This window comes from Pygocentrus nattereri, chromosome 3, assembly GCF_015220715.1.
Source record: "Pygocentrus nattereri isolate fPygNat1 chromosome 3, fPygNat1.pri, whole genome shotgun sequence".
Classification (NCBI taxonomy): domain Eukaryota; kingdom Metazoa; phylum Chordata; class Actinopteri; order Characiformes; family Serrasalmidae; genus Pygocentrus; species Pygocentrus nattereri.
In genome coordinates, this window is record NC_051213.1 from 15,221,928 (window position 1) to 15,248,461 (window position 26,534).

Genomic DNA, 26,534 nt, shown 5'->3' on the forward strand with positions numbered 1-26,534 from the left:
TTAGTGAAGAAAAAAAAATCTCTGTCTTGGCCTGCTCCAGACTCAGACAGAATACATTGATAAGGTTGTCTGCCTTTGCAAGTTGGCTGGCATTGCCTCTAGCAGTGTGTTTATTTATGTGCGCATGTATGAAAGTATGTGTGTGCATCTGTGTGTCAGTAAGGTTGTGACTTTGTAACAACTGGACACACATTTGGTCAAGTATTTTAAGTTCAGAATGTGATCAACTTTAAAAAAAAAACAGTAGACCCTTAAAATAAGATTGGCTCACCACACAAAATATTATTGACACATTATTAAATAATATACCATTAACAATAGATTGGATGGATGGATGGATGGATGGATGGATGGATGGATGGACGGACACAGACAGACAGACAAACAGATAGACAAACAGATAGATAGATAGATAGATAGATAGATAGATAGATAGATAGATAGATAGATAGATAGATTAGTCCCAGTTTCTAGATTTTATTTATTTATTTTATATGTTAGCATTGGCATTGGCATATGTAAACATGAAAAATATTGGGTTCGGAACTGGCTGAGAATTCTATGCATCCTTAGTAAATACTAAAAGGAGGCATCTCTTCAGGTGCTTTCTTCAACTGTGCATGTGATTTATGCTGTGCATGCTCTGTGGACTATCTGTGCATATCTGACTATGCATATCTGTGTGTAAGGTGTGGGTTTGATGAAAATGATTGATGTGAGACGAGCTCCATGGTGCATCTGCATGATTAGCCCCACTCTCTGACCTGTTTGCTGTCCTCCTCCTCTTGGGCCTTGCAGAACTCCTGCTCAATGGAGCAGTCAAGCTCACTGAACAGTCCCACCTCCTCACAGTTCTTCAGGAAGCGTGTCGGTGTAGGTGTCTGGTCTGTGGACAACAGAGGTGTAAATCTCATGTGACCTCATTTCATTCCACAGCAATTGTTTACAAAATGTTTGAATATACAATGAAATCTCAAGTTTCACCTTATTTTGATTTGATTATCTGATAACGGGGCAGAATTATTTTTAAAAAATAATCTGAAAACATCAAAGTGATGATAAAGATAATACACCAAGTCTTTCGTTAAATTTTTACATATTAATATATCCCAAGAATTTTACACTGGACAAAACATGAGTGCATACCTCACTGAAAATTATTCTAATCAAATATAATCAATTCTAACTTCCAAAACTGATAGTGGCAAACCACTACCAATGAGTATTACACCTCTAGGGAATGAAGCAAAAACAAGATCTAAAACCCCCAGACCTTGCTCAGGCATATTTTTGAACTTCTTTCCATTCCCCTGTACACGCTACAGTATATATTGTCTATAAACAATGCAATGTTCAGCAGCACTTGTTTTGTATGACGTTTTGTATGTGCAATGGGTTAATTTGCCTTTCTCTGACATTTTTTTTATCATAATACTATCATAATACTAATATTTTCAGCATTATGGAGGCAGCCATATAATTCACAATCTATGCTCATTTCATACAGTAACATAGATGTTATGGTACTCAGAGCCAACAGTGATCTTGGCACCAAACCCATTCTCAAACTCTGTGAGCATTTGAGTTGCGGTCAGGTTTAAACTGCAATTTTCCTTGTGGGCAAGATAAAGTATATGATAATAAGTTGTGTGGTTTTAATGATGGTTAGAAACTGCCATCTTTGACAAACTCAATGAGGTGTATGCTTGAGTTTTTCGTTGTTTATTTGTCTGTGATCATCTGTCTGTGGGTGTGTGAGAGAGAGAAGGACTGTGCAACTGGAACAGAATAAGGGAGGGAAGGAAGAAGGGAATAAGGAAGGAGAGAGTCAGTAAATGAGATAGTAAGTTAATGTGAATGAGGTAATGAGTAAGTGAATAAATGGAGTGAGTGAGTGAGTGAGTGAGTGTGAGTAAGTGAGTGAGTGAATACAGGAAATGGAGTGAGAATGATTGAGTGAGTGTGTAAATGGATAAATGAGTGAATTAGTGAGCGAATATGTAAACAAGTGCAAGAGAAAGTGAGTGAATATTGAAAGGAGTGGCAGGAATAAGTGTGTGATGAAGAGTCACTGATTGAGTGAGTGAGTGAGTGAGTGAGTGAGTGAGTGAGTGAGTGAGTGAGTGAGTGAACAGAGGAGTTGGAGAGAGTAAGTGTGTGAGAGAGTGAGTCAGTAGGTGAAATGAGAGAGTGAACATTAGAGTTAATACATCTGTGAGTGAATGACACAGTGAGTCAATGAATGAGTGAGTGAACAAAGAGAGAGCAAGTAAGTGAAACAGTGAGTGAATGAGTGAGTGAGTGTGTAAATGGATAAATGAGTGAATTAGTGAGCGAATATGTAAACAAGTGCATGAGAAAGTGAGTGAATATTGAAAGGAGTGGCAGGAATAAGTGTGTGATGACGAGTCACTGATTGAGTGAGTGAGTGAGTGAGTGAGTGAGTGAGTGAGTGAGTGAGTGAGTGAGTGAGTGAACAGAGGAGTTGGAGAGAGTGAGTAAGTATGTGAGAGAGTGAGTCAGTAGGTGAAATGAGAGAGTGAACATTAGAGTTAATACATCTGTGAGAGAATGACACAGTGAGTCAATGAATGAGTGAGTGAACAAAGAGAGAGTGAGTGAGTAAGTGAAACAGAGAGTTAGTGAGTGAGCAAGTGAGTGAGTGAGCAAGTGAGTGAATGAGTAAAGAGAGGAAATGTAGGGAATGTGTGAGTGACTGAATGACTGAAGAGAAGAGATGGAGTCAGAGAGTGTAAAAGAATGCGCTCCTAGTGAGAAACCTAAAGCTGCAGGCCTGCTCAGCCCAGAAACATGATCTGGTACTCTGACAAGGGTAAATAATGAAGAGGAGAGAATCACTGTGCTGCTGCGCACACACACACACACACACACACACACACACACACACACACACACACACACACACACACACACACACACACACACACACACAGAACATAGAACACACTCTACTTCAGCCCAAATGGCACACCATCCAACTCCTTTACACCACCGTATCATTTGCTCACTTTAATACCCATATTTTAATACATGTTAATAATGGGAAAATAATGGTAAGTCCAAAAATATATATTTTCCTTGAGTACTATTTTGAATACTATCTTTATGATGCCTTGCATGTAACTATTACCATGAATAGATAAAAAGAAAACTGTTTTTAAATAATATTGAAATAAAGCTTAACTGTCTCAGGCATCAGGCAGCATATTTGTATCTATTTAGTTATGGTATTATGTGGTTATCACTTTTAGGGATATAAATGGATTGCATTAAATAGAACTACAGAAATCGCTATCTCTCATTTAGATTTTCACACATAACAAAATCCAACTGTAACTGTTTATCAACGCATGTTGTCTTTGCAAATTTTTCAGATGTCTGGTTCCTATCACCACCACTGAAAAATTCTGACTTAAATTCTGTATATTCATCTAGAATGGAGCATTTTATACCAAGCCCCCCGAATGCTCATGTTTACAACTTAATCATTTAATTTTGCATACATTTTGGAACTCCTCCTTAAAAGCCAGCAGAATAACAGCCGCGTCTAAAAAAAAACCTCAATCTGACAGCATTCTCAAAAGAAAATACACAAAGACAATGTGCTGTTTTCTTTTTTTGTTGTTGTTTTGCAAAGTTGGCTGACAAATTTTTACTATTGCAATTCAGAAATTCCAAAAGTTATAGAAGGTAACTAAGCGCTTACATTTCTTCAGCTAAAGTAGTGTAATATGTGTATGGTTGGAGTCAGATGTGGAATTTGTCTCTAAATTTGTACTCTGGATTTCTCCACGTTTTCATCACACCGATTGTGGTTTTGGGGTTTGTTTAGTTTTGTCCTGAGACAGCCAGCCCTCTAATTGATATGGGGCCGAGTGTGCACGAGTGATAGGGGGGATTAGAGGAGTGAGCTAGAGGGCAGCGCAAATATTATTTTAACCACATAGTTCTGCATTTAAAACTTCATCTACACACTCCCAGTGCATAATGGCCAGCCTAATGCTTTCTAATCAAAGACAGACGTCAAGTCAAGCCTCAGATTTCCTACAGAGCTGGTCTCCGTGCTTGAATCCTTGTGTATGCAGGTGTGATCATGTACTGTACTGGGCAAAAGTCAGAGACCACCCTCCATTTATTTAATTTCATTTAAAATGGCCCATTATGCACATGTTGTTTACTTTTCAGGAGACATTGTTGAGGACATATAAGATAATCCACATGCTTAAGGAAGGGAAACTAAGGAAATAAGTGAAAATGTAAAGATTAAAAGACACAGAGAAGATGGGACTCTTAACAACTGTGCAAGACCTGCCAGACCAAAACTGTAAACCGTACTGAAATTTGCTAATGTTTTTAGAACAATGGACTGCCTGCATCAGAGTCCAGACCAGTCCTCAACAACATTGAATGTGTTTGGGATTATTTAAATTATGAGAAACAGAAAATGCAACTAACTTCTACATTTACATTTACAGCATTTAGCAGATGCTCTTATCCAGAGCGACTTACAAGAAGTGCTTTGTCAATCAAGAGAAAGTATCTTTGCTAGCTACCAATAGTTTAGAGAAAAAAGCCCTGAGCTCAGGTCCTGCTTGAAGCAAAATGCCACTGCAGACACCGAGAGAAAAAGGAAGAGTTGAACGCAGAACTCTGTGCCATTCAATGCAATAAAATTACAATAAAATACAATACAATTAACTACAATACACAGTGCAATACAATACAATACAATAGTGCAGCTTATAATTCAGTGCTCATTTAAGTGCTGGTTAAAGAGATTAGTCTTCAGTCTACGTTTGAAGACAGCAAGAGACTCTGCTGTTCGGACAGCCAGTGGGAGTTCATTCAACTGGTACAGTTCGAGATTTCACCATTGCCATCAAGTTGGTAGGGGCTGGTCCATTTTTGGCTTTGTAGGCGAGCATTAGGGTTTTAAATCTGATGCGTGCAGCTACATCGAGCCACTGAAGGGAGCGCAGCAGTGGGGTGACGTGGCTGACACTGAACATTCATAGGTGTCGAAGAAACTTGCAGATTTCTTTGAAAAAAGTGAGTCTCTTGAAAATAATTGAAGCTTTAATAAAGACAGTGTAAGTCTTTATTAAATAATGTATATGTTGTAAATACTGCTTTCTTTATATCTCCATGAAGGCTAGAATATCTCCTTTTTTGGAGAAAAACATCAAAATATCACTAGTGTCAGTATGTAACGCATATTTCTATGAAGAATTCAGACTTCTTTTGAAAAACCAAAAGAGCCAGAGACTTCCTTCTGGTTATTGAGGCTAAGGTTTGGGTTAGAGTTAGATATAGTTTCGAGAACAAAAAAGTAAAAAATAGTTCACCGGAAAACCTCAATGAAGGCGGTAATTCTTGTGTATATATGTGCCTACATCTGTGCATGCGATGGGTCATAGCCCCTTCTCACCTGATAGCATGTTGTCGCTTTTGATAGAGGGGAATTTGAGGGTCATTTCATGCTTGTGGCGGTGAATCATTAGATGGTCCTCAGTGGGGAAACGCTGTTGGACACAGAAACAGTCAATCTGAAAGCACTCTGTGGTCTCAGTCATGATTAAAAATAACTAACAGGCTTTGTTTGTTTTTATAGTTTGGCAGAAGCTGTTATAATAACATTCTAAAAAATAATCATTTAGAAAAATATTCAGAGAGTTTATAGCATGTGTGATTTAAGACTTCACTTTGCAAAGAGTCTTCCATTAGTCACTGTGCAAAAGTCCATTCTCGCATTTAGCTGATTCAGTCTGAGAAAATTGAAGGCAGATGTTTTCACTTTGCTCTTATCTTGCACTATCATCTATAGCATGAGAGTGTGCCTGTAGGACAAAGAGCAGTAGATAATGTTTAGAAAAACCTTTAATTCTTAATGACTTTAAAGCTTACAGTCCCATTACACTGGTCTAATACTTAATTCATATAATAATTCAACTTTTATTTTCATTTTTAACACACATTTTACAAAACTTTATAAACAAATAAACAAAAATCACAGTAAAAATATTGCTTCTTTATGTTCTTCTTGTTTATATTTCATTATTTTTCTTAATTAGTTAAACAAGGTAAGACAAAGTAGTGTGATGTGAAATGCTATAGAAACGTACTGAGTTAGAATTGTCCACAGTGTTCATGACAGAAAAAGGCATGTAAAAAGTTCAAAATCACTTACGGCCATCTCACAGAGAGCTACTACATAAACTGGTTGTGAACACAGTGCCTGATGCCAGAGACATTGTTTCACAATAGATCTGAGATAAAATGTTGGCCTGGTTATTTTGGATAATAAATAAAATAGCTACATTTGTGTTGAAAGTCCAGGTTTCTGTCACCACCACTGTAAAGAAATCTGAGTCAGTAAGTTTCTTTACAGTAAATCACTCTGAATTAATTTGTTTACAGTTCAATTATTTAGTTATGCATTAAATCAGAATTCCCTTTTAATACCAATCAAAAGAACAGGTGCTGTTCATATCTACAGTTGGCTCATACTTACTTGTCTTACAGTGAAAAAAGCTGACAAGGTAAACCTCTCAACTGTACAATTCTGATGATTTTGACACTGTAGTAGTGGATGAAGTTGATGAGATAATTGAATTAAAACTTTCTTAAGCAAATTCTGAGAATTTCTTCCAACAGCTGCATTTTAAAACAGCTTCTCACAAGCTTCTTAGTGTTTGTCTTACAGTTCTTCGTATGTTTTTTCTTCGGAAAGCTTTTATAAAGGCGGTCCCAGAGGGATAAGAGTTTTCTTAGCAGGGTACCATTTCACTGTTTTCTGTGCAGCAGCGTTTGTCTTTGAGAGACACTCTCTCGGGTTACCGATGCGTTCATCACTGCCATTGTCATGTCGGACTCACCTGAGAGCAGCCTGGAGCGCTGCACACGAACGGCCGTTCCTGATCGGAGTTCATCACTGTCACTGGCTCCTCATAAACCTGCATGTAAAGACACAGAAAGAGAACCCACAACTGATTTGCCTGCAGGACACAGTGGCAGATGTTCAGTTTAGCATTGTGTTGCGTCTGTATCGTGTGCCGGTAATATTCTGAACTGCCTGGTAAGACTTTGTTGGAATCTCAAGGTATTTAGTTGCCTGTGCCCTGAGAACAGCTGTCCTTAGCTCTTGTGGTTAAGTTCATGTTGGGATAGCGCTGAGAGAAGGAAGAGAGCGTATTTACTGGCCTGAGGTGTCACCCTGCCCCTGCGTCTCCATGGTGCTGCCGCTGACCACAGTGCAAGGTGTAAATTACCCCCTCCGGTGCACAACATGGCCATAGCAGCAAGGGCTAGACGTCAACAAACTGCCATTCAGTAGCTGCTCTCTTGACCCCTCAACCCCGCTGTCCTCTCAGTATCCAACCACTCATACCTCTAGTTGTGGAGATGAGGTCAGTTTTGAGGCTGACTGCTAATAATGGCAAATGTTAGAGGCTCTATTCATTAGGGTGATAATGAGAAAGACAGACTCAGATGGATAGTAATAATTTAAAGAGTGGGACATAGAGGAAAAATATGTCTCAAAACACTGGCAAAACTTTCAGGAATTTCTTGCAATCATCTTACAAGTAGGCAATACATTTCCCCCATCAATGCTGAAGAATCTCTTTCTCTCTCTCGTGTCCCTATATCTATCTCTCTTTCCAGTGAGATCCCTTGTTCAGTGTCATGATGCCGCTAAATGCCACTAGTGACAGCCTGACAATGGAATGGCATGCCAGCTATTCTGTTTCCCTCACACAGTGTGTAACTGGGCTGTTCCACTGGTGATGATGGGAGCTAGTTTGCAGGCCATTTTTCACAGTTGTCATGTTTTGGGATCAGGCCCTGAGGCTGTGGAACATAAACGCCAACATATGCTCTTCAGGGCTCCAGAGGTTACTTCTATTTCCAGAGATGATGATATTAAAGACACTTGATGTGTAACTCTGACTGACTGGCCCAGTTAGTGCCTATGCTGTCTTATGTAACTCAATGACTACATATCTATGATTAGATCCTGAGGTCAAGTTCATGTTGAAGTAGAGCTGAGGTAGCCATATGTTGAATGGTGAATGTTTATATGAATTTATCACACCATGGTGTAAGATATAATGTCACCTATTCACACAGTATTGTCAAAACCCATCACAAAAAGTCATTTTGGTGTTTAGCAGGACTGAAATTCAGACTTTATAATGGCACTCTATGTCAGTAACCACACAGCTGTCTAATGAGTAGCCGTCTTAATAGCGCATGAAAGCCCGACCTGAGTCCATGTACAACAGTGAAGCCAGACTAATGGCCGTGGGCTGCGGTGTGTATTGACACGCTGGTTAGACAGCTAACAAACACTTCTCTTTCCAAATATGTGGAAAATAAATGTTAGGAGCTTTGAGAGATGAAAAAGGAGGAACATAGAGCTCTCTTCAGACCTCTTCAGGTTAGTCCTCTCTGGAGACGCACTTGGGTTCCACTGCATGAACGCTTTCATACACAATTTGCATGTGATTTTTTTCCTTGATCAGTCTAGCCAACTGTTTCCTCTCGTGCAGTCAAAACATTCGAATTTGGCGTTATGTTAGCCAGAGCAGTTTTTCCTTACTGGCAGGCCTTTGGACAGAACCCCTCAGACCAGGCCCCAACACCCAGCCTTCTGGGACACATTGGTGTGGTCTGGACTGGGTGCCTCTGACAGAGAACCAGAGTGACAAGAGCCAACAATAAGAATTCTTTTTCTCTCATGCGCTCTCTGCATCTTTCTTTTTCTTTTCTCTTGTCTTGAGCTTAAACCTCTGTCTTGTCATAAATTGAAAAGGTCCTTTTTCATGCACTTGCTCTTAGGACTATAAATACAGATTCACCCACTCCACTTCTTTCTATAGCCGTGATTCTCTCATCATTACATGCCAAGACAACAGGGACCTGAGCTTTTACACCTGTGCACATTTTAACCCCTTTAGCATAATGAGCACATCAGTAGGTTCAGCCATTTCTCACTTATACAACTTAAAAGTAACTCAATCATTTTACATGTTTTTCCATGTAGTTACTGAGTAATAAGCCTTTGACCCAGGGTGCCAAAATGTTTTGTCTTGTTTTGTCAAAATGCAAAGTTGGGCTGTGGGCCAAAAAAGAAAAAATACAAATGTATGTATAAAGAAAATAGGTAGGTTTAAAGTAAAAAAAAAAAATTATAACATTGGCAGACAGCAGTATGCAAACATTTGGGCACCCCTGTTTAAATTACATATTTAATTGATTTTCTAGGTGAGAATAAGTTAACGGCACCAAACTGCATAAATTGATGTGCAATATCTGTTTATTTGCTGAATGTAACATATAGGGGAAAAACATAAAATGTGGCAAATTTTACATTTTATGTGTATTTCCCCCAATATATTAAACAGGAAAATAAAAAAGAAATAGTGCACTAAAATGTACAGCAAAATGTCATATTTAAATCTCTTCTCAGTAGAGCATGTGTTACTTAGTTTTGCTAAGAAAATTTGACTGGGGGTGCTTACATTTTTGCATTTAATGGTATTTTGTTAGTAAAAGCAAAATACATTTTTGATGGGTACATAAAAATTCAGTAACATATCGGACAAAAATTACTTCTCATTGGGTGCGAAGGGGTGGGATGGGAGAGCTGTTAGCGTAACTTTCTTGTAAGCCAAAACAAATGATGGGCAACTTAGTCATGTGGGCCACACTTTGGGCAGCCTGGACTTTTTTTTTTTTTTTTAAACAAAAAAAGTGCCACAAAAAGTTCTTTGAGCAATTCCATAAAATAAACACATTTAGTTCCATAAAGAACCAAATTTATAAAACAGATTTATGTGTGTGAAAAACATTTTAAAGGTTTAAATAACTCACACCTAACATCAAGGTTATGTACCAATTTAAGACTTCTTCCTATAGCAAGTATGGATGTTCTTTGAACTTTAAAAAGGATCTTCACATTCACACATATAATTCTCTAAAGAACTGGTATCTCAAGATCCATCCATGTAACATTATTAGGGCTATCTACGGCATTGCACAAAAAACCTCTTCTGGCACCTTTATTTTTAAGAGTATATGATACACACTTAATAAGAAGCTTATGGCGTTAAGATCAGTCTGACACACAAGACTGTGCCCAGCCTGTTTGCTCATCCTGGAAATCTTAGACTCAGACAGTTTGATAAATTGGCTGATAAATAAATCACAAGCCTTGTGAAAAATCTAGCTAAAATTACACCTTAATACTGTGAAAGTCTATCATGTTTGGCTGTACATAAATACATGAAGCCCCTTGAATGTGAGCAGCTGTATTGTGGTAATTTATAGAAAATGAAAAAAAAAAAACAGCTCAACTAAAAAATTATAAGATAACTTATCACACTGCTTTTCTTAAGTTAACTTGAGAACACTAACATTCACTCAAGCTATCCTAAGTCACAGTTTAGTTCTGGGTGTAAATTAGCTAAAAAGAGAGCTTTTACTCAGCTTTTGCTCAATTTCCCCAGTTTAAACTGCCATCCATAGCAAGGACCTCAAGAGGAGAAAAGGCCTTGTGGGCCTGATGTAAGAGCCCCAGCTAGGGAAACTTACAAGGCAAATTCTACTCTATTTATTTTATTTTTAGGCAGAACTAGAAAATGTGAGTTAGGAGAAAACACTAAACTGAGAAGTTTAAGATGGGTGAACTACAGTGTCCCCCGTACCCCCAACACCCCCCAGTACACATACAGACTGCATGAGGTTTCACGCTTTCACAAGTGGCGTAAACAAGCCTTTGCTAGTTATTCTGGTGCTGAAATACCACGGCTGGCCTAAACAGCAGAACTCATGGTGCAACCTGATCAGACCCCTCCGGTCCACTCCACATACACACTCTTCTCACGCCGCATGCAAACTCTCATGTGTGTGACCACAAACCAAGCATGTCCCGCATACACTCTGAAGCCTGTCATCACAGCTGTTCAGGCTGAAGTATGATTGTGTGTCTTGCTGATTTTATACGGCCTCAAAAAGAACAAGCTTGTTCTCCTTTCTCAGCCACAATTTTACATGCTTTACAGTCTTAAAATAAATGTGCCAAAAAGTTTTTTGGGGGTTCTTGGTTGAAGAACAACTTCGTGTTGGATTATAGGCATTACAATGGATAGTTCTTTAAAGGATCATTTTTGCAAATGAGATATATGAGTACCATACCCCGATGTTTTTAGAGTAAACTGATGCTATCAGACCAAAACCTTGTATCTTCAAAAACTTTACATGTGAAGGAGATAACAGTCTTTTAATGTCATTTTATGTAAATTAATTTTATTGGTCTATATGTAATGACATTTTCATATGTTGTAAAGGGGAACAAAAAGGCAAGGCAAAATAATGAACTATCTACAAACAAAATCAGAATTTAAAAAGACATTGAAATTGACAGAAACAACAATTAATACAAATGATAAATCCTGAAACAGATCCATCATAACTGGCTTGTTTTGTGTTATTTTTTGTTTGTTTTTTTCTTACATGCAGTAACCACATAATAAAACATTACAGGATAAATGAGATATTCAAATGTTCATTTTTTATGCTTTGGGAGGTTCTACATCAATTTAAGTTTTTTTTAACCTTAAGTTCAATCCAAGATCCTTTGAGGAACTTTTATTTTTAAGAGTGTAGACAGTTTGACCTCAGCAGATGGCACGGGTCTGCATGTGATGTCCGGTTGTTGGCGGCTTGACTGCACCCTTCAGAGCAAGAGGGGGCACTCGACTTTCCTTTCGGTGATATGTTTTCATTTAGCAGAGGAAACTCGGTTACATTTCGCAGTAAGTGGGTCCCGATGTGTTTTAGCACATGAGAGTTAGGGGAGCGGAGTACAGTTTCATCAGGAACTCATGCCTCTCCAGCTTCGGCAGAGAATTCAAACAGTATGGCAAGGGAGGAGACGAGCGAAGGTTACTGCAAGCACAAACTTGTGCTGCAATTCAAGTCCCCCCCAACACACACGTACATACACACACACTGATCCCTGGGCCCTTGACAGCACAAGTTCAAGGTTGGATCAGCGCAGGGCCTGAGGCAAGGAATAAGCCTCACATTGACAATGCACTGAATGTCATGAACCCCTCATAATGAACAGACGAAGGGGCCCCACAAAGGCAACTTCCAACTATTGCCAATCATAGCACCTCCTCAGACATGAACTTACAGAAATTCAGGGAACTCAGATCTAAAACTTATACATGGACTCAACAGCATGCACGGTGTGATCACCTTCTATCTGCACAAATGTCTGCAGAGCAAACAGGGCAGACTTTATAATTCTCTGCTGTTAACCCTGATGGTACTTTATTTGAACACAACTGCATCCAATGAAGTGAAATGTTTTAAGCCAAAGCTCCAAAGCTGGAAGAAGAATGTGTGAGAGCTACCTTTGGCGACAGTGACAAAGTTGAAGGATGTGACGCTTCTATTGCCAAAGGTAGTTACACTTCCAGTCCCACCATGACATAAGGCAGTCCTTATGTCATGGATTAAGTAAGATGTTTTGCTTTGATTTCATACTTTCTTCAAAAGTCTTCAATTTAGGAAATTATATTTTGATCTTGTGTCAAACTTAAGGATACTGTTGACATAATGACGAATTAATCAAACAAAAAAAAACTTTTCCCTTAGTTAATGTTAGTTACTCAGTAACTCATGAGATCAAATACTAAATAGATTTATTTTAAAGCCAAATACTTGCAAAACTGATCAATATTTTGCTGACAAAAAAGACCAAGTGAATAAGCTGGCAAAAAGCCAAAGGATTACTTTTAACTATCAAAAGGAATATTTTATTCTGTGGTTGTTTGTTTTTAGAGTATACATATTTAAAAAAACACAAAAAACTATAAAATTTCTGTGAATGACAGCTCAATCCTGACACAGTTACAACATAACAGGTCTATTTTTTAACAAGTAGTAACTTAATAATAATATATTTTTACAGCATTTTATAGTTAGGAATTTTCAGATTGACAACTGACAATTGATTTCTTTTGTTGTTATTATTATTATTATTATTATGATTATTGTTGTTGTTGTTGTCAATAATAATAATAATAACAATAACTATTACTGTTAGGCTGGGAGTGTTAATAGTATTAATTAATTTCTTAAGTACTAAGTAATTTGTTCATTCTACTAAATGTCATTACAGAGACTTTGCGGTCGTAGATTATACACCGTTGCAGCCTGTAGGCTTTTTAAACCCCCCCCACCCCAGTGTGCTTGGTCAGCACTAAAGCCCCTGAATCCTTCAGTATCTCGGCGGTTAATCAAACACACGGACTGGCCTGCAGCATGACGTAATGCTTCAGCTCACAGCTTTGCTTTTACTGAAGAAAAAAGATAAAATTTCAAACGTGATATTGAGTGCAGTGCTAACTGGAACTAGCCATGGTGACCATATCTGCTGCATCTTTCTCTCTCTAATATGAGTGGGATGCTGTGGGGCAGAGGGGGGCTCTCCTGCGGGACGGGGCAGCAGAAAGAGTGTGCCTCCCATCAAAGCTGCTGGGGGGAAACAGCCAAGCAGCAGAAGCAAGGGAGCGTGTGCATGCGAGTGAAAGGGGCAGCGCGAGCGTCATGTCCCAAACAAAACCCGCGCGCACCGCTTGCATGTGGCTCCGCGGGGCTCAATGCAACGCTGCTGTCACCCTCGCAGAGGAGCGCGCGCAGGAAAACAGCCACACGCGCGCACGCGAGAGACAGAGACACGGAGCTCACCGGGGTCTTCTTCTGCGCGCCACAGCAAAGCGCGTGACAGGTTCGCGAGGCAGAGCAGTGAGGTAGCAACTTACTGCAACGTTCAGCGTGCAGCACGGCGCGCGGAGTTCAGTCAGAAACTCGCAGCACGAGCCGCCCCTGCTGCTGCTCCTCAGGCGAACACGCACACGGCCAGACCTGTTACATGCAGCTAACTTCTAGACTGACACTCCGAACTTGAGCTAAAGACCAAAGCACGACTTTCTTTTCACCCACACATTCCGACAGAGCACCTCAAAGCCCGCAGGACGACCAGCACAAAAGCAACTTGTCACTCGTTTGAGCTAGAGCTTCAGCCCGGACGGCCATCACCGCCAGCGGCACGAGCACAAGTTCACACAGCCTGCGAGTAGCTTTTTTCCTTGTAGCTTCTTTTTGTTCTTTTTTGCAGCAGAAAACCTACAAATCTGGATTCAGCAGAAGCCAAACGACTTACCACAGAAGTGCAGAGAAGATGCAGCGCCCTTTCTGAAGGAACCACGTTGGACTGAGGAGAGATTACAATACGAGCTATTTAGAGAAGCATTACATCACCCTCTGGTGACGTCACGTGGGATTCCTGAACTTCTAAATCATTGCGGTCCGCTCTGAGAGGCGGGGCTTGGCCAAAACTAGGCGGTGCCAGCGAGGCGTGGGCGTGACCGCGGGAGGAGGGTGGAGTATAACAACACGCACAGCTGGCCGGCTTCAAGCTGGGTTATAGACTTTTGCAGGACTGCAAGTCACAGAAATGTTTTAAATCAAAAGGGGCTCTCAGTTAGGGAGTGATGTCAAAGTGAAGGATTAAAGATATTACACATTAATCAACAGATCACAAATGTCAGCTCACTTGGAATACGTTCAATGAAAGGAATAAAAAAAAAAAAACTAAAAGCCTTCATATTAAGGACCATATTTGTGCTATTAGAACTCACCCCTTACAAAAATAATCCATAGTATAGTATAAGAAACTATATGCTGCATACAACACTTTGATAATATATAATATTGTGGCATAGAAGGAGATGCAGGACATTATTTCTGGCATGAGAAGTGCTCTTTTATTTACACTGGCAAAAAAGGCACATAACCCCCCCCCCCCCCCCCCATATCTCACCACAGACCAACACATAATAACACAAACACCACTCAAACCCAACAACAACAGCATTAACAGCAACAAAACAACACATGTCCCTTCAAGGAGGGGGAGGAGGAGTGCACAGCGTAGTTTTGCAAACCACACCTCTCAAGTCCTTTCTGCAAACCGAAGCAAGTGGCAGCTGCCAGAATACTGTCACGTCCATATAAAATCCCTTTATTACTGCCATTTTGAATAGAATAGAATAAACTTTATTGTCTAACCAAAGCTGGAAAGTTTTCTATGGTCTCACCACAATAATAAAAACAAGTTCACACAACCAGTCATACCCCAAAATTTAAATTTCATTCACATTTAAACATAAAAATATACTCAGTCATGCAAAAGAACACACAATCAGACTCATCTCATTTTGTTCAGCTGACCAACTGCCACTAGAACAAAATATCTTTTATAGAGATTCTTTTTCGGCTGCTGGTGCTATTTAAAGAGTGGATGGCAGGCATCACTCAGTACAGCTACAGACTTCCTCTGCATGGCTTTGTCATAGTGATCAGACAATGTTTTTGCTGTTTATCAATTATTATTATAATACTCTTGTAATATTCAATAGTTGATTTGTATTCTGTAGTAAACCTCAATAATTATCCAACTTTACAATCAGAGTCTATTAAAAAGTCTGTAGAAATTCCTGTAATATTATTAAAGATCTTTATGATCAGAGAATGCATCTAGTATGCATAGAGAAGTCAGGTGCAACAATACATTCTACTTGGCTATGTTGTGTGTTATTATTTGATGTTATTTTTACCAAATATTTTGGATGTGCACATACTCTGTCTTCTATGACTTTATCCATAATCATTATTAGAGTCTGAGATTACACTTGGGAGTCCACTTTGTTGGGAAGGCTTACCTTATAGATCCAGCGGTCTTATAGGTCCAGTATATTGGTGTACAATAGCACACTGTAGCCCATCTGTTGTTATGCATGATTTGTCACCTTCTATCCCACTCATCGTTTGTCAGTTTCTGACCACAGGACCCTTAACATGGTCATGTGTGTGGTGCTGATATGAGAGTAACACCAGTGTTGCTGGTGTTTTTGCACATGTTGTGTCACTGCTAATTGAGAGTGGCCTACCACTCAAACATACACAGCCACGAGCAGCACTGTTGTCAGAAACTGATTATTGATGAACAGCTGGAGGATGGCTAATGTTACCTATGTATCAACAGATGGGCAACAAGGTGGAACTACAAGGCAGGGGCATCTAATGAAGTGTCCGGTCAGTACATATGTCTAACTATTAGACAAACTAAAACAAGCCAATATGATTTATTCTATACATGCACACACCATAACTCTTGGGGCACTTTTTGGTTTTGCTCCTTGGTCAGCAGAGCCAGCATGACTAATTGTGCCAGGCTCACCAGTGTCTCAGTTCATACTAAATAATGGAAGTGCCAAGGGGTAAATAAATTATTGGCAGGATTATGTCTGCCCGCAAGTGTTGGATTTAGAAGATGGTGTTACAGAATCAAAGCTGTGACTTCTTTGCCCGGAGATTATTTCCAAGCAGACGTAATATGATGCAGGTAACAACGTAGAACAGCCCAGTTCCTAATTTCTGAAGAAGAAATGCTTATTGAAGCCTATTCTGTTCATAGTCAAGAATATTCCTCTGAATATTGTTCATCACTAGGAAGAAACCTGCCTATGATAATGCTCATTTCTGCCAGTGTTCCTTCAGGATCCTAGTTGTATTTTTGCACTAAGCTAATGGCCATTCATATAAAGCTTGTAAAAGATGAAGCTTGTAAAAGATATTTCATGCTTTATTTGAAGTTTGCAACAAACTAATATATATTTTACCTTGTCAGAGGTTGACAGTGAGTTATTCAGAGCCCTGGCATTGAGCTGCTGCTGGTGTTTTTGATTTGTAGCAACTGAATAAAACATATTGTTGAGTCTACCACTCGTACTTGCAGTCCATGACATATTCAGGACTTCCAGAAGGCCTAGAGTGACCTTTTTCTACTCCCATTGGTATCACCCATTGGACATCAGCATGTTTGGTTAATTCCACTGTCAATTCCTCATTAAGTTAATAGTTACTCTGACAGTTTGGGCATTATGTTCAGCTCCTAAACTCTTAATCGACAGGAGAGCTCACTTGACTGTGTACAATTGCCAATCATTTTCCAGTGGGCATTTCAAGAATGTAATTATTTTGTTTCCCACCAAAACCTAATAATAAATAATACAAATAAGACTATTATTACAATACTTGCAAAAGCAACAAGCATGCTGATTATACACTATATGGCCAAAAGTATATGGACCAAGGGTTCCCTACTCTTACTATCAATGCTATATGAATACAGAGCAAATATGCAGACAAACTGCAATAATGAGTATGTTTCATATTTATTTGATAACATGGGGCATGCAGTTAAAATAAGTTGATGGTAGGTGTTGCTGCTGATAAAAGAAAAAACATTTCACAACTTATTCATATTTCACAATGATCTAAATACCAGTAGTGCACTGAGGTAAAGTAATATGTCTAGTTTTGATACTGATCTTAAAGGTCACTGCAACAGTGATACTGCTGTAACCTGATAATGTAAAAAACAGTCTGTAGCACTTTTTTTAACTCACACAGGTATAGTTTGCACAAGGTTAAAGAAAGGATATTACTGTCAACTTGAAGTAATATGGCACAATTTTCTGCATTCAATATCAGAACGATGAATGCACAGCTCACAGCTGCTAAAAATGGCATGAGAACTATTAACCCAAATTTACTGTAAGATTCTTATAGGAATCCTGTAGAAATTCATGTAGTATTAATATATATCTTTAACATAAAGGACTGTACGTAGTATGTAAAGAGAAGGCAGATGTCACCACAACATAAAACAATATGGGGCAATTTTCAGTATTCAGCATCTGAACAATGAATCAGAGCTGGTAAAAATGGCTTGAACTATTAATCTTAGCTATATAACACTTCTACACTTAAGCAAAATTTACCACTACATGCAAGAGCAGGGGCGAGAGGCATGTGCCTCATCATGACCATTAAATTGACACCCCAGCCATTTGCAGGTAAAAATGAAGAAGAGGCCCACCCAGGAGGCGGGAGACAGAGTCATGGCCATTTAGCGCTTTAGTGGCTCTACTGGTGGCAGCGCAGTGATTTCTGAGACTGGAGGCTCGCTGGAGGAGTCTGGGATGGCTGCAGCAATTAATGACCGTCTGCTCCGGGGGAAAGGAGGCTGTTTACAGTGAGCCGTCCGCACTAAGAGCCCCGTCACGGGAACAATAACAGCGGCCCCATCCGCCACCATAACTCAGCCTCCTCCTCTGCCTCTGTCTTTTAACCCGCGCCTTAATCAAAGCTTTATGACAGTCTTTTGTGCCTTTATGGCCTATATATTTCCTCTGCTGATCCAAACATCATTTGGCGGGAGAGCTGTGCGATAAGTGGCATAAGTGCACAGCCAGGGGTGGGTCACTGACCCCTCACTTTAGAGAATTTTTGTCTCTAATGCACAGGAGAGGTTAACATGTCTCAGAGAAGCTCACTGAGACTAAACTGGAAAAAAAAGCCTAAATATCACCAGGCATTGAGGCTGAGCTGAGTTTCATTTTTGGCCTTGATCTTGTGCATTGGGTTTATTACAGTACTGAAGCATTTAAATGTATATTCTGCCTATGTTTTTAAATTTCTGCATAAATAAATGATAAAAATGTAAACAGATTCATTCAGAGTGATTTGATATGTAATGCTCATTCAAAAGACTAACCAAGTCACAATTGTTCACAGTGGTGGTGATAGGAACCAGATGTCTGAAGAGTTTAATGCCTCTAAAAGCTATCTCACAGAAAGCAATTACACTAAATGATTAGCAATACTCTGAGTGATGCCTGAGATATTCAGTTTTATTTTAGTGTGGAGATAAGAAGATTTTTGGATAGTGAATAGAATGTCTATATTTGCATTATAGACATTGCAACCCGTGGTTCTTACTGCAACTACTGTAAAGGAAATAGAGTTGCACCAATACTGACACTATTGATATCAGCACTGATGTCATGCATGCGTGCCAGTGAATGGAACTTAACAACATGCTGCCAGTGTGAGTTTACAAGCATCAGTAAAAATGTTCATAGAGCAATCTGTGCAATCTAATATTGTACTGAACTCCGGCAGAGTCTGACACTCGTTTCGTAGCAAGAGTATACAGCATGCAAGTATGCAACATATGACTTAAGAAATTCCTAAGTGAAACAACATTCAGCACCGTTTTTGCAGAACCTGAGAAACTGCTGCATGCTTACATGTACATACCATAGGTATAGGTATCAAGTATCGGGTATCGTTACCAGAAAGAGAAAAATAAGTATCAGTTCATCCCTAAAAGGATTCTCCAGTCAGTAAGTTAATCAAAAATGCACCATTTTGCAACAAACTACTCTGATTCATTTTGTTTAACTCTCAACAATTCTCTGTGAATCTCAACAAAAATCAGTGACAAAATTCTTGAATACTACACATATACTAGAAAAGAACCCAGGTTTTCCTGATGTATTAAAACCGAACCTATATATAGCTTTAGGATTGTAGTATTGGATGTTTGCAATACAGAGTGAGTTCAGGGTACAGCTGCTGATAGTCTGTCTGTCTGTCTATGGGTCTGTCTGTTTGATCTTGTTAACGGAATGTTCCACTCTCGCTCTGTCAATTTCTTTCCATGTCTTGAAATGCCTGCAGGGATGGAAATGTTGAAGGGTAAGGTTTTATGTAATACTGCATGCCTGTTCTTCATGGCACATAAGGCAGTCAAAGGAGGTTTGGAGGAAATAGATATTCTACTTCAATACATACATACACCATTTTCAGGTACTGAATAAATCAAGGATGTTTTACTGAGAGCAGTAAAAAAATACAACAATCTTTTTCAGATTTTTTCTAACTACATAGACTACATGGTGTAATCGTGAAACAAGTGCACTATTCACCCTTTAGTTTGCCGCCTACTGCATTTGGACAAGCTCAAATTCCATTCAGTCTGAAATTCCATAAGTAAACAGTTCTTAGCCAAAACAAAATCTAAGGGCTATTTTTCCAAAGTAAACTTAAGTGTATTATTCGCTGTTGCATTATGGCTCATGTTCCACCAGACTGCCATCAGCAGGTCATAACTATTGTGAAAGGTCATGAAGTGTGGAATAATTATTACACAGACAGACTTGGAGCATGCAAAAAATAAATAAAATAAGTGACAACATTGTTGGCTAGAGAGGTTGAAGTATGAGTATTTACCATGGTGGGGGTATGATATCCTCCACACTGCCAGAGAAGGAGGACCCGTGTGCATATAGGTTGTGTGCATGAGTCCTTAATTGGTCTGAGGGTTTGCTTTTGGCTGTGCTAAAAGATCAGATTGCACCAATGGAACACTTTAACACGTCCAGGGTTTTAATCCAGGGTCTTTCTGCTATCTCTCATCTCAGCACAAGCTCCTGCACTGGCTGCTGGGCAGATTACAAACAATATGCTAAGAAAAATCCAGATGTGAATAAGAATAGCCAATAGGGTTTTCTTAGACTACTGAAAATGACACGTTTGCCTAACTACACTAGCATTTATACATATCATGTTATACAGCATGAAAAAGTAAGAGGACTGGCTGAATTTAAAAAGAAATAAATTATAAACCAATTATTATAAAAGCTTTATGTTTGAGTAATATAAGTAAAGAAGAAAGTAGGAACTTTCCCTGATTCAGTCTGTGCTGTATGATTACTGTTTTAAATGAAAAGTTTAAATGCAAAGTCAATGTAAGATGCAAATAGGCTGGAGCCTATCCCAGCGGTCATCGGGCAGAAGGCAGGATACACCCTGGACAGGCAATTCAAAATATTTCATACTAATTAGTTCTAAAGGCACTAAATAAATTATATGTTGAAAAGTTTGTAGATATCAGCCATTTCAAAGTTTCTTCTGTAATCAAGGGTATTAATTCCCGCTTTTCTGCAGTAACAGTCTCTACAGTTCCAGGAAGGCTTTTCACTAAATCTTGGAACACTGCAGTGAGGATTTGATAACATTCAGCCATAAAAGCATTAGTGTGGTCAGATACAGACATCATATGTCCAATTTTGGATCCCCATGAACACCACTCCAATCCATTCTAACAGTATTCGATGGAGCTCTATCACACTACAGAACACAGTTTCACTACTTCCCAGCCCCACAGGTGGGCTTTATACCTCTCTAGTTATTGCTTAGCATAAGGTATTGTGACCATAGACTTGTGTGATTGCAATAAAGTGTCTCATTCTATTGGCAATGTGTTTCTATGGAGATTATACAAGTATGCACCTCTGACAGCAATGAAAGATTGTCTAGATATTTCTGGTCATACTTTATAGTACATAACTTTGTGTCTACTAGATTGACAGCCTAGGTATTTTCATCATCTTTTGCGTTGATTACCTTGCTTTTTTATTATTAAGAAATTGATTGAGCAAAACTACTGAGCAAATATATAAATTTGTATAGCCTTATGAAGGACTTCTGATGTGGTGGGATGACACTGAGATCTGTTTTCTCATAGAAAAGTGAATGTTCAAACTGCTTTTGCAGAACAGCAGAGCATTAGAGACATGCAACTACATGCTTCTTGTCCTAGGAATCATAACGCTATAGAGTGACTTATTGTATTTCAACAATGCTGTAATTGGAGCTCTATTATCAGTTACAGAGCCTTATTAACACCATTGCCCACAACTAGAATTAAAGCAATAAACTCTACATTTAGAAATACTAAATGCCATCCGTGTAAAACTGTTCACCACATTAGCAGGGCTGAAACTCAGAATGGTACACACAAATGCACTAATAAACAGCACTTCATAGTGTATTACCTCATCTTAATTTCCCAAGTATAAATTAATTGAAAGAGCACTTCTGTGTGATTAGTGGTAGCTTTTTGCATTGGCCAGCCAATGCATCAGTAATGCTAGGGGAGATGGGGCTGGAGGCTGTGCTGGAGGAAGCTGCCCTGAAGCTCTGGAGCGCCTCAAAAGCCACGAGTGTGCTAGTGAGGTAATGCTTTCATAGGCATGTCCCACAGCGTGCTCCAGCAATGCTGGAAAAAGCGGGTGGATTGAGGGGGGAGAGGTTGGCTGTGCTGCACTGAGCTGAGCTGGGGCCTGCTGTGGTGCCTGAATTAGGCCCAACCCAGCAAGGTCCCCATTACACACCACCCGGGCACAACACCAGCTCCGATGAACTGAGCCAACAAACGTGAAGAGGAAATCATGGAAAAACAGAGGAGGAGTGTGGGTATGAGTGGGGAGGTAGGTTGTAGTGAACTGTATGGATGTGAACAAGAAGTGAGTCTTTCTGGAATTGATCTTGTAACTGGCATGCGACCCTGGAACTGCTATGCCAAAAAATCTCCTTGCAAGCTGTTTTTCAAAATGAAAGTGCCAAAGAAGGTTCTTTGGTGCATCAGCTTTTTGGATCCCTTTGATTGATGACTCTTTAAAGAACTCAAATGAAACCACACAACTGAAGAAAATCTGCAAGGACTCAAAGAAGCCATTAGTGTTCTCAGATCACCTTAGAGCTCAGACCTCAAAATCACTAATGCATTTGTATTTGAGATAACTTTTATTGTCCGAAGCAGAAAATGCAATCAACTTCTACAACTGAACTGAACTACAAATTGAAGTGTGCAAAAATAAGTCTCAAGAAAGGAATGAAAGCAATAATAAAGGTAAAGCGTGGACACACTGATGATGAAAATAATATCTCATAATCTGTAGCCTATCTGTTATTGCACAATTTATCAGTCCTGCTCTACCCCATCCGTCAACGGAAAGGAACCACTGTACCACCACCTTTGACCAGTTATTATACAGGTGGTGGGCCATTCTTAACATAGCAGTGACACTGACATGACAGTATCATGTTAGTGTGTGTTATGCTGGTACAAGTGTATCAAGAACAACAGTGTTACTCAGGTTATTAAACTGTGAACACTTACAGGCAAATTTATTAGACATATCTACCTTGTTGGCTCAGGTAGCATTACAGACATGTAGAGACTATAGCTCTTCTTGTTATTCATGCACATCAGTGGCCTCAGTGTTGGGAGGATATTTTTTGCATGGTGGACAATTCACAACCCAGCAGTGTCGCTGAGGTGCTTAAAAATCACAGCAGAGCTGCTATGTCTGATGTCAGCGTCACTGCTGTACTGAGAATGGTCCACTACCCAAACAATATTCCATTGATGGAATTCCATCCAATGAACTGCTGTCAGTAGTTGTACAGCTACAACGTTTATGGTAGGTGTACCTGAAAATAAATGATTGCAGGTACAACGTAGACATAATGTTGAACCGTATAAACGGGCAACTCAACAGTTTATTATTTTTATTATATTGTTTCCCTCACTTTTCTTTGGACCTGCAAAGTTAGAGTAACTGTATAACAAAGGGTCTAAACATGCCTGTAGAAGGCTTGTCAAATAATGATACAAACTAGTTACATTTAATTCAATATAGGATGTCACACAAACTAACTCTGACATCACCTCAGACACCATCACACTTCATACACCTTACCTTTGGAACTCTTCAAACCCTAAACTTAAGATGTTGATTAACTGTTTTGGATTCAAGAGCCAACTGAAATTAATGTACTTATGAAGTTACACATGGAGACGAAAAGACACGACAGGTGGTTTTCAGTGTGCAGTAAAAGTTGGTGTCGGATGAAATACTGGGGTCTGATACCTGATCACTGTCTGGCCTACCATTCACTGTCGCATGAGTGATGGAGTTCTGTTCCTAGACCTCTTCAGACTTCTAGAGGTTGGTCCCACTAGGCTAGATCTGTAACAAGAGCACAAATTCAAACACTTAGACTACACAGCAAAAACCCAGTCTATGGCTTGTGTAAACATACCTGGTTTGATTTCTACTTTGTTTTCTATGGTAATCTTACAGTACTGAACTGGGTTTAAAGAAATGTACCTAAACTACTGACCAGTAAAGGTGAAAGATACCAAGAGCCTTTGCAGTGGAGTTTTTAATATCAAATACTGCCCACAAGTGGCTCAAGTGCAGAACTGCACTGTATTCCCATTTGGGCATCACAAAAGCAACTTGAAAATGTGCAGCAACAGCAATGAACATCTGTAACCCAATCACTGCCACATACACCACCCTGGGAGATCTTTATAGAGTACACACATACATACAGGTACTGTGCATAAATCTTAGGAGTCCTCAGAAAATTGCTTAAGACTATCTGGGTAATAAGTGTGTTTTTCTCCTATGTACCATTATAATAACAAAAGAAATTTTCATCCATTTTGGAAAGAGTAAGACGAATTTCTTGTTTTCATAAGCATTACTGATATTTTCTGAATAAGCAGTAAGAAACAAATGCAAGCTTTTTGGTTCCTCTTTTCATGGATTTGTTAAACTCCACATTTGGGCACTTTATGAAGTATAACTTCAAAATAATTAGCCAAACCAGATGCTGAATGATAACTACAAATACTTGGCTGTCTTGACTAAAGGTTTCCACTGTTGGCTAACCCTAAAATGAAATTAAGCCTAACCTCAACATGACTCTAACCAAAGCCTGACATTACTACTCTAAACTTTACCATAACCTACAGCTAAGACTAACCTTATGCTTAACATACAGCATCTATTCATTTAATTAACTATTCATACATTAAAGAGCACAAAATGTACAAAGAGTTTTATACATATAAAATGTTAAAAATCACTGTTAAATCTGTGTAAATGGGTCACTAGTAGTACCAAGTACTATCAGTACTAGTAGAATCAGGGTGCATTCAATTTGCAAATATTTGGGCACAAATGGACTAATTTCAATGCCCAAAACTCTTTAGAGTATTGTGTTGGTGTAGAAGAAGACTCAGGAAACATAGTGCATATAGGCAAATGCCTTCTTTTTTTTTAACTACACTTCCTTTTTTGGGAAAGTGAGGTTAAAATTACAAAAGTAGCAGTAAAAACCTTGCCGCACCTTTCCAGCATGAGTGCCAAAGCAATAATTCTCACACACACACATGCTCACAAGTACAAACTAAACTTTGAAATATTGAAATTCTAATTAGTACATGCTGATTTTGATTACTTACTAGCAATATTTGACTTTTGATATTTATTAATATTCATTTTATACTAAAAAAAAAAAGTTCCTTCCGTTAAAATAAATTGGTAAAAGTCATGAATTCTGATAGGTTGTCACGATTGGCCCCTCCCAGTCTTCCATGTGCTTTTGTTTACCCTTTTGGTCTTGTCCATGTGCTTCCTTGTTTTGTTTCTTCCCTGCTCTGCCCCCTTGTTTCTAGACTCCGCCTTTGATTGTTCTCACCTGTGTTATCCACCTGTGTAGTGTTAACCCTCATTGTTTCTGTATTTAAGCCCTGCGTTTTCCCCTGTTAGTTTGCTGGTCTTTGTATTGTAGTATATTCTTTGTAGTGTATTGTATCAATTGGTGTTTGTTCTTCTGACTTCCATTGTGCGTTTCATCTGTATTTCTTTCGTCATATCTGTTTCCTGATCTCTCTGTGTTGGCTCTCTGATCCTGGACCATTTTGACCCTGACTCTGGATTTGCCCGAAATAAATCTCGCTTCTCTTCGCACATGCATCTGCCTCATCATTGCGTTACACTAGTGATAGCACCTCTCTTAGTTACTATTGCCATGTCCATCAAACTTACAGTTTGGGCTACCTGGTAGCATTTATAAAACTTGTACTGATAGAATAAAACGTTCAATAGCCATACAAAAGAAAGAAGCACACAGAGGAGTACATTTAAAAATATTTTTGTATTTTAAAATAAACTGGGTTTGCAAAATGTTCAGTGTAGATACACAACAAAATACTGACAAAATATAAACGTAGGCCAATTTAAATCTAGCAAAAAAGGGCTATGAAAACCAAGTTTACTTTAGTCAAATCAGTTTAATCACTTGACAATCACAGTTGATTCATGCCTAAGAAGCAGGAGGTTTTGGAATGAAAGCTACTCCTTCAGATGAGCTAATGCTAAAGTTAACACTGAAGCTAGTCAGAGCAATGTTACATGCTGAGGAGGACTAGTTGTCTATTACACATATTCTATAAGTTCTTTCAGCAAACTTTAATGAAACAGTATAAAAAATGGCATCCGTAGGAGTGTATGTATGTTTATCTTTACACACAATATTATAATTACAAATGTGAGCGCTGAACAGCCCTGTTTAAACTGATTTATCAAGGTAACTGTCAACAGCTAAGGTAAGAAAAGCTACATACTTTGCTAACGGACTTCACATGTCTCTGTAGCATTATTTTAGCAAACACATCAACCCAAGTTTAGCTTGCTTTGGAGCCAGCATATGTCTGAGGGTGGGTGAGGGTGGTCCTCCACACTTTAATCTAACTTAAGGAATGAAACAAAAACATCACCCTCCAGATGATCAGGATAGCGCGTCAGATATTAAATGCTCCTGAGTAACAACTTTTCCACCATTTCTTAGTAATGCAACCTAATTTACTACTACCGCCATTCTCA

At 39.0% G+C, this 26,534-nt stretch overlaps 1 protein-coding gene across 3 annotated transcripts in view; it reads right to left on the reverse strand.

The window, feature by feature from the left end:
- Positions 1-26,534, reverse strand: part of creb5b (cAMP responsive element binding protein 5b) — a 92,580-nt gene that overhangs the window by 61,653 nt on the left and 4,393 nt on the right. For 2 of the 3 annotated variants that reach the window (XM_017721079.2, XM_037537168.1), the window contains exons 2-5: positions 23,747-23,825; positions 6,897-6,974; positions 5,450-5,543; positions 765-886 (exon numbers count right to left, since the gene is read on the reverse strand). In XM_017721079.2, the coding sequence (XP_017576568.1) occupies positions 765-886; positions 5,450-5,543; positions 6,897-6,974; positions 23,747-23,749 (297 nt within the window). In that variant the 5' untranslated portion in view covers positions 23,750-23,825. Of the gene's footprint in view, positions 1-764; positions 887-5,449; positions 5,544-6,896; positions 6,975-14,257; positions 14,352-23,746; positions 23,826-26,534 lie in introns of those variants that run through there. The other variant, XM_017721080.2, reaches the window with a different exon arrangement.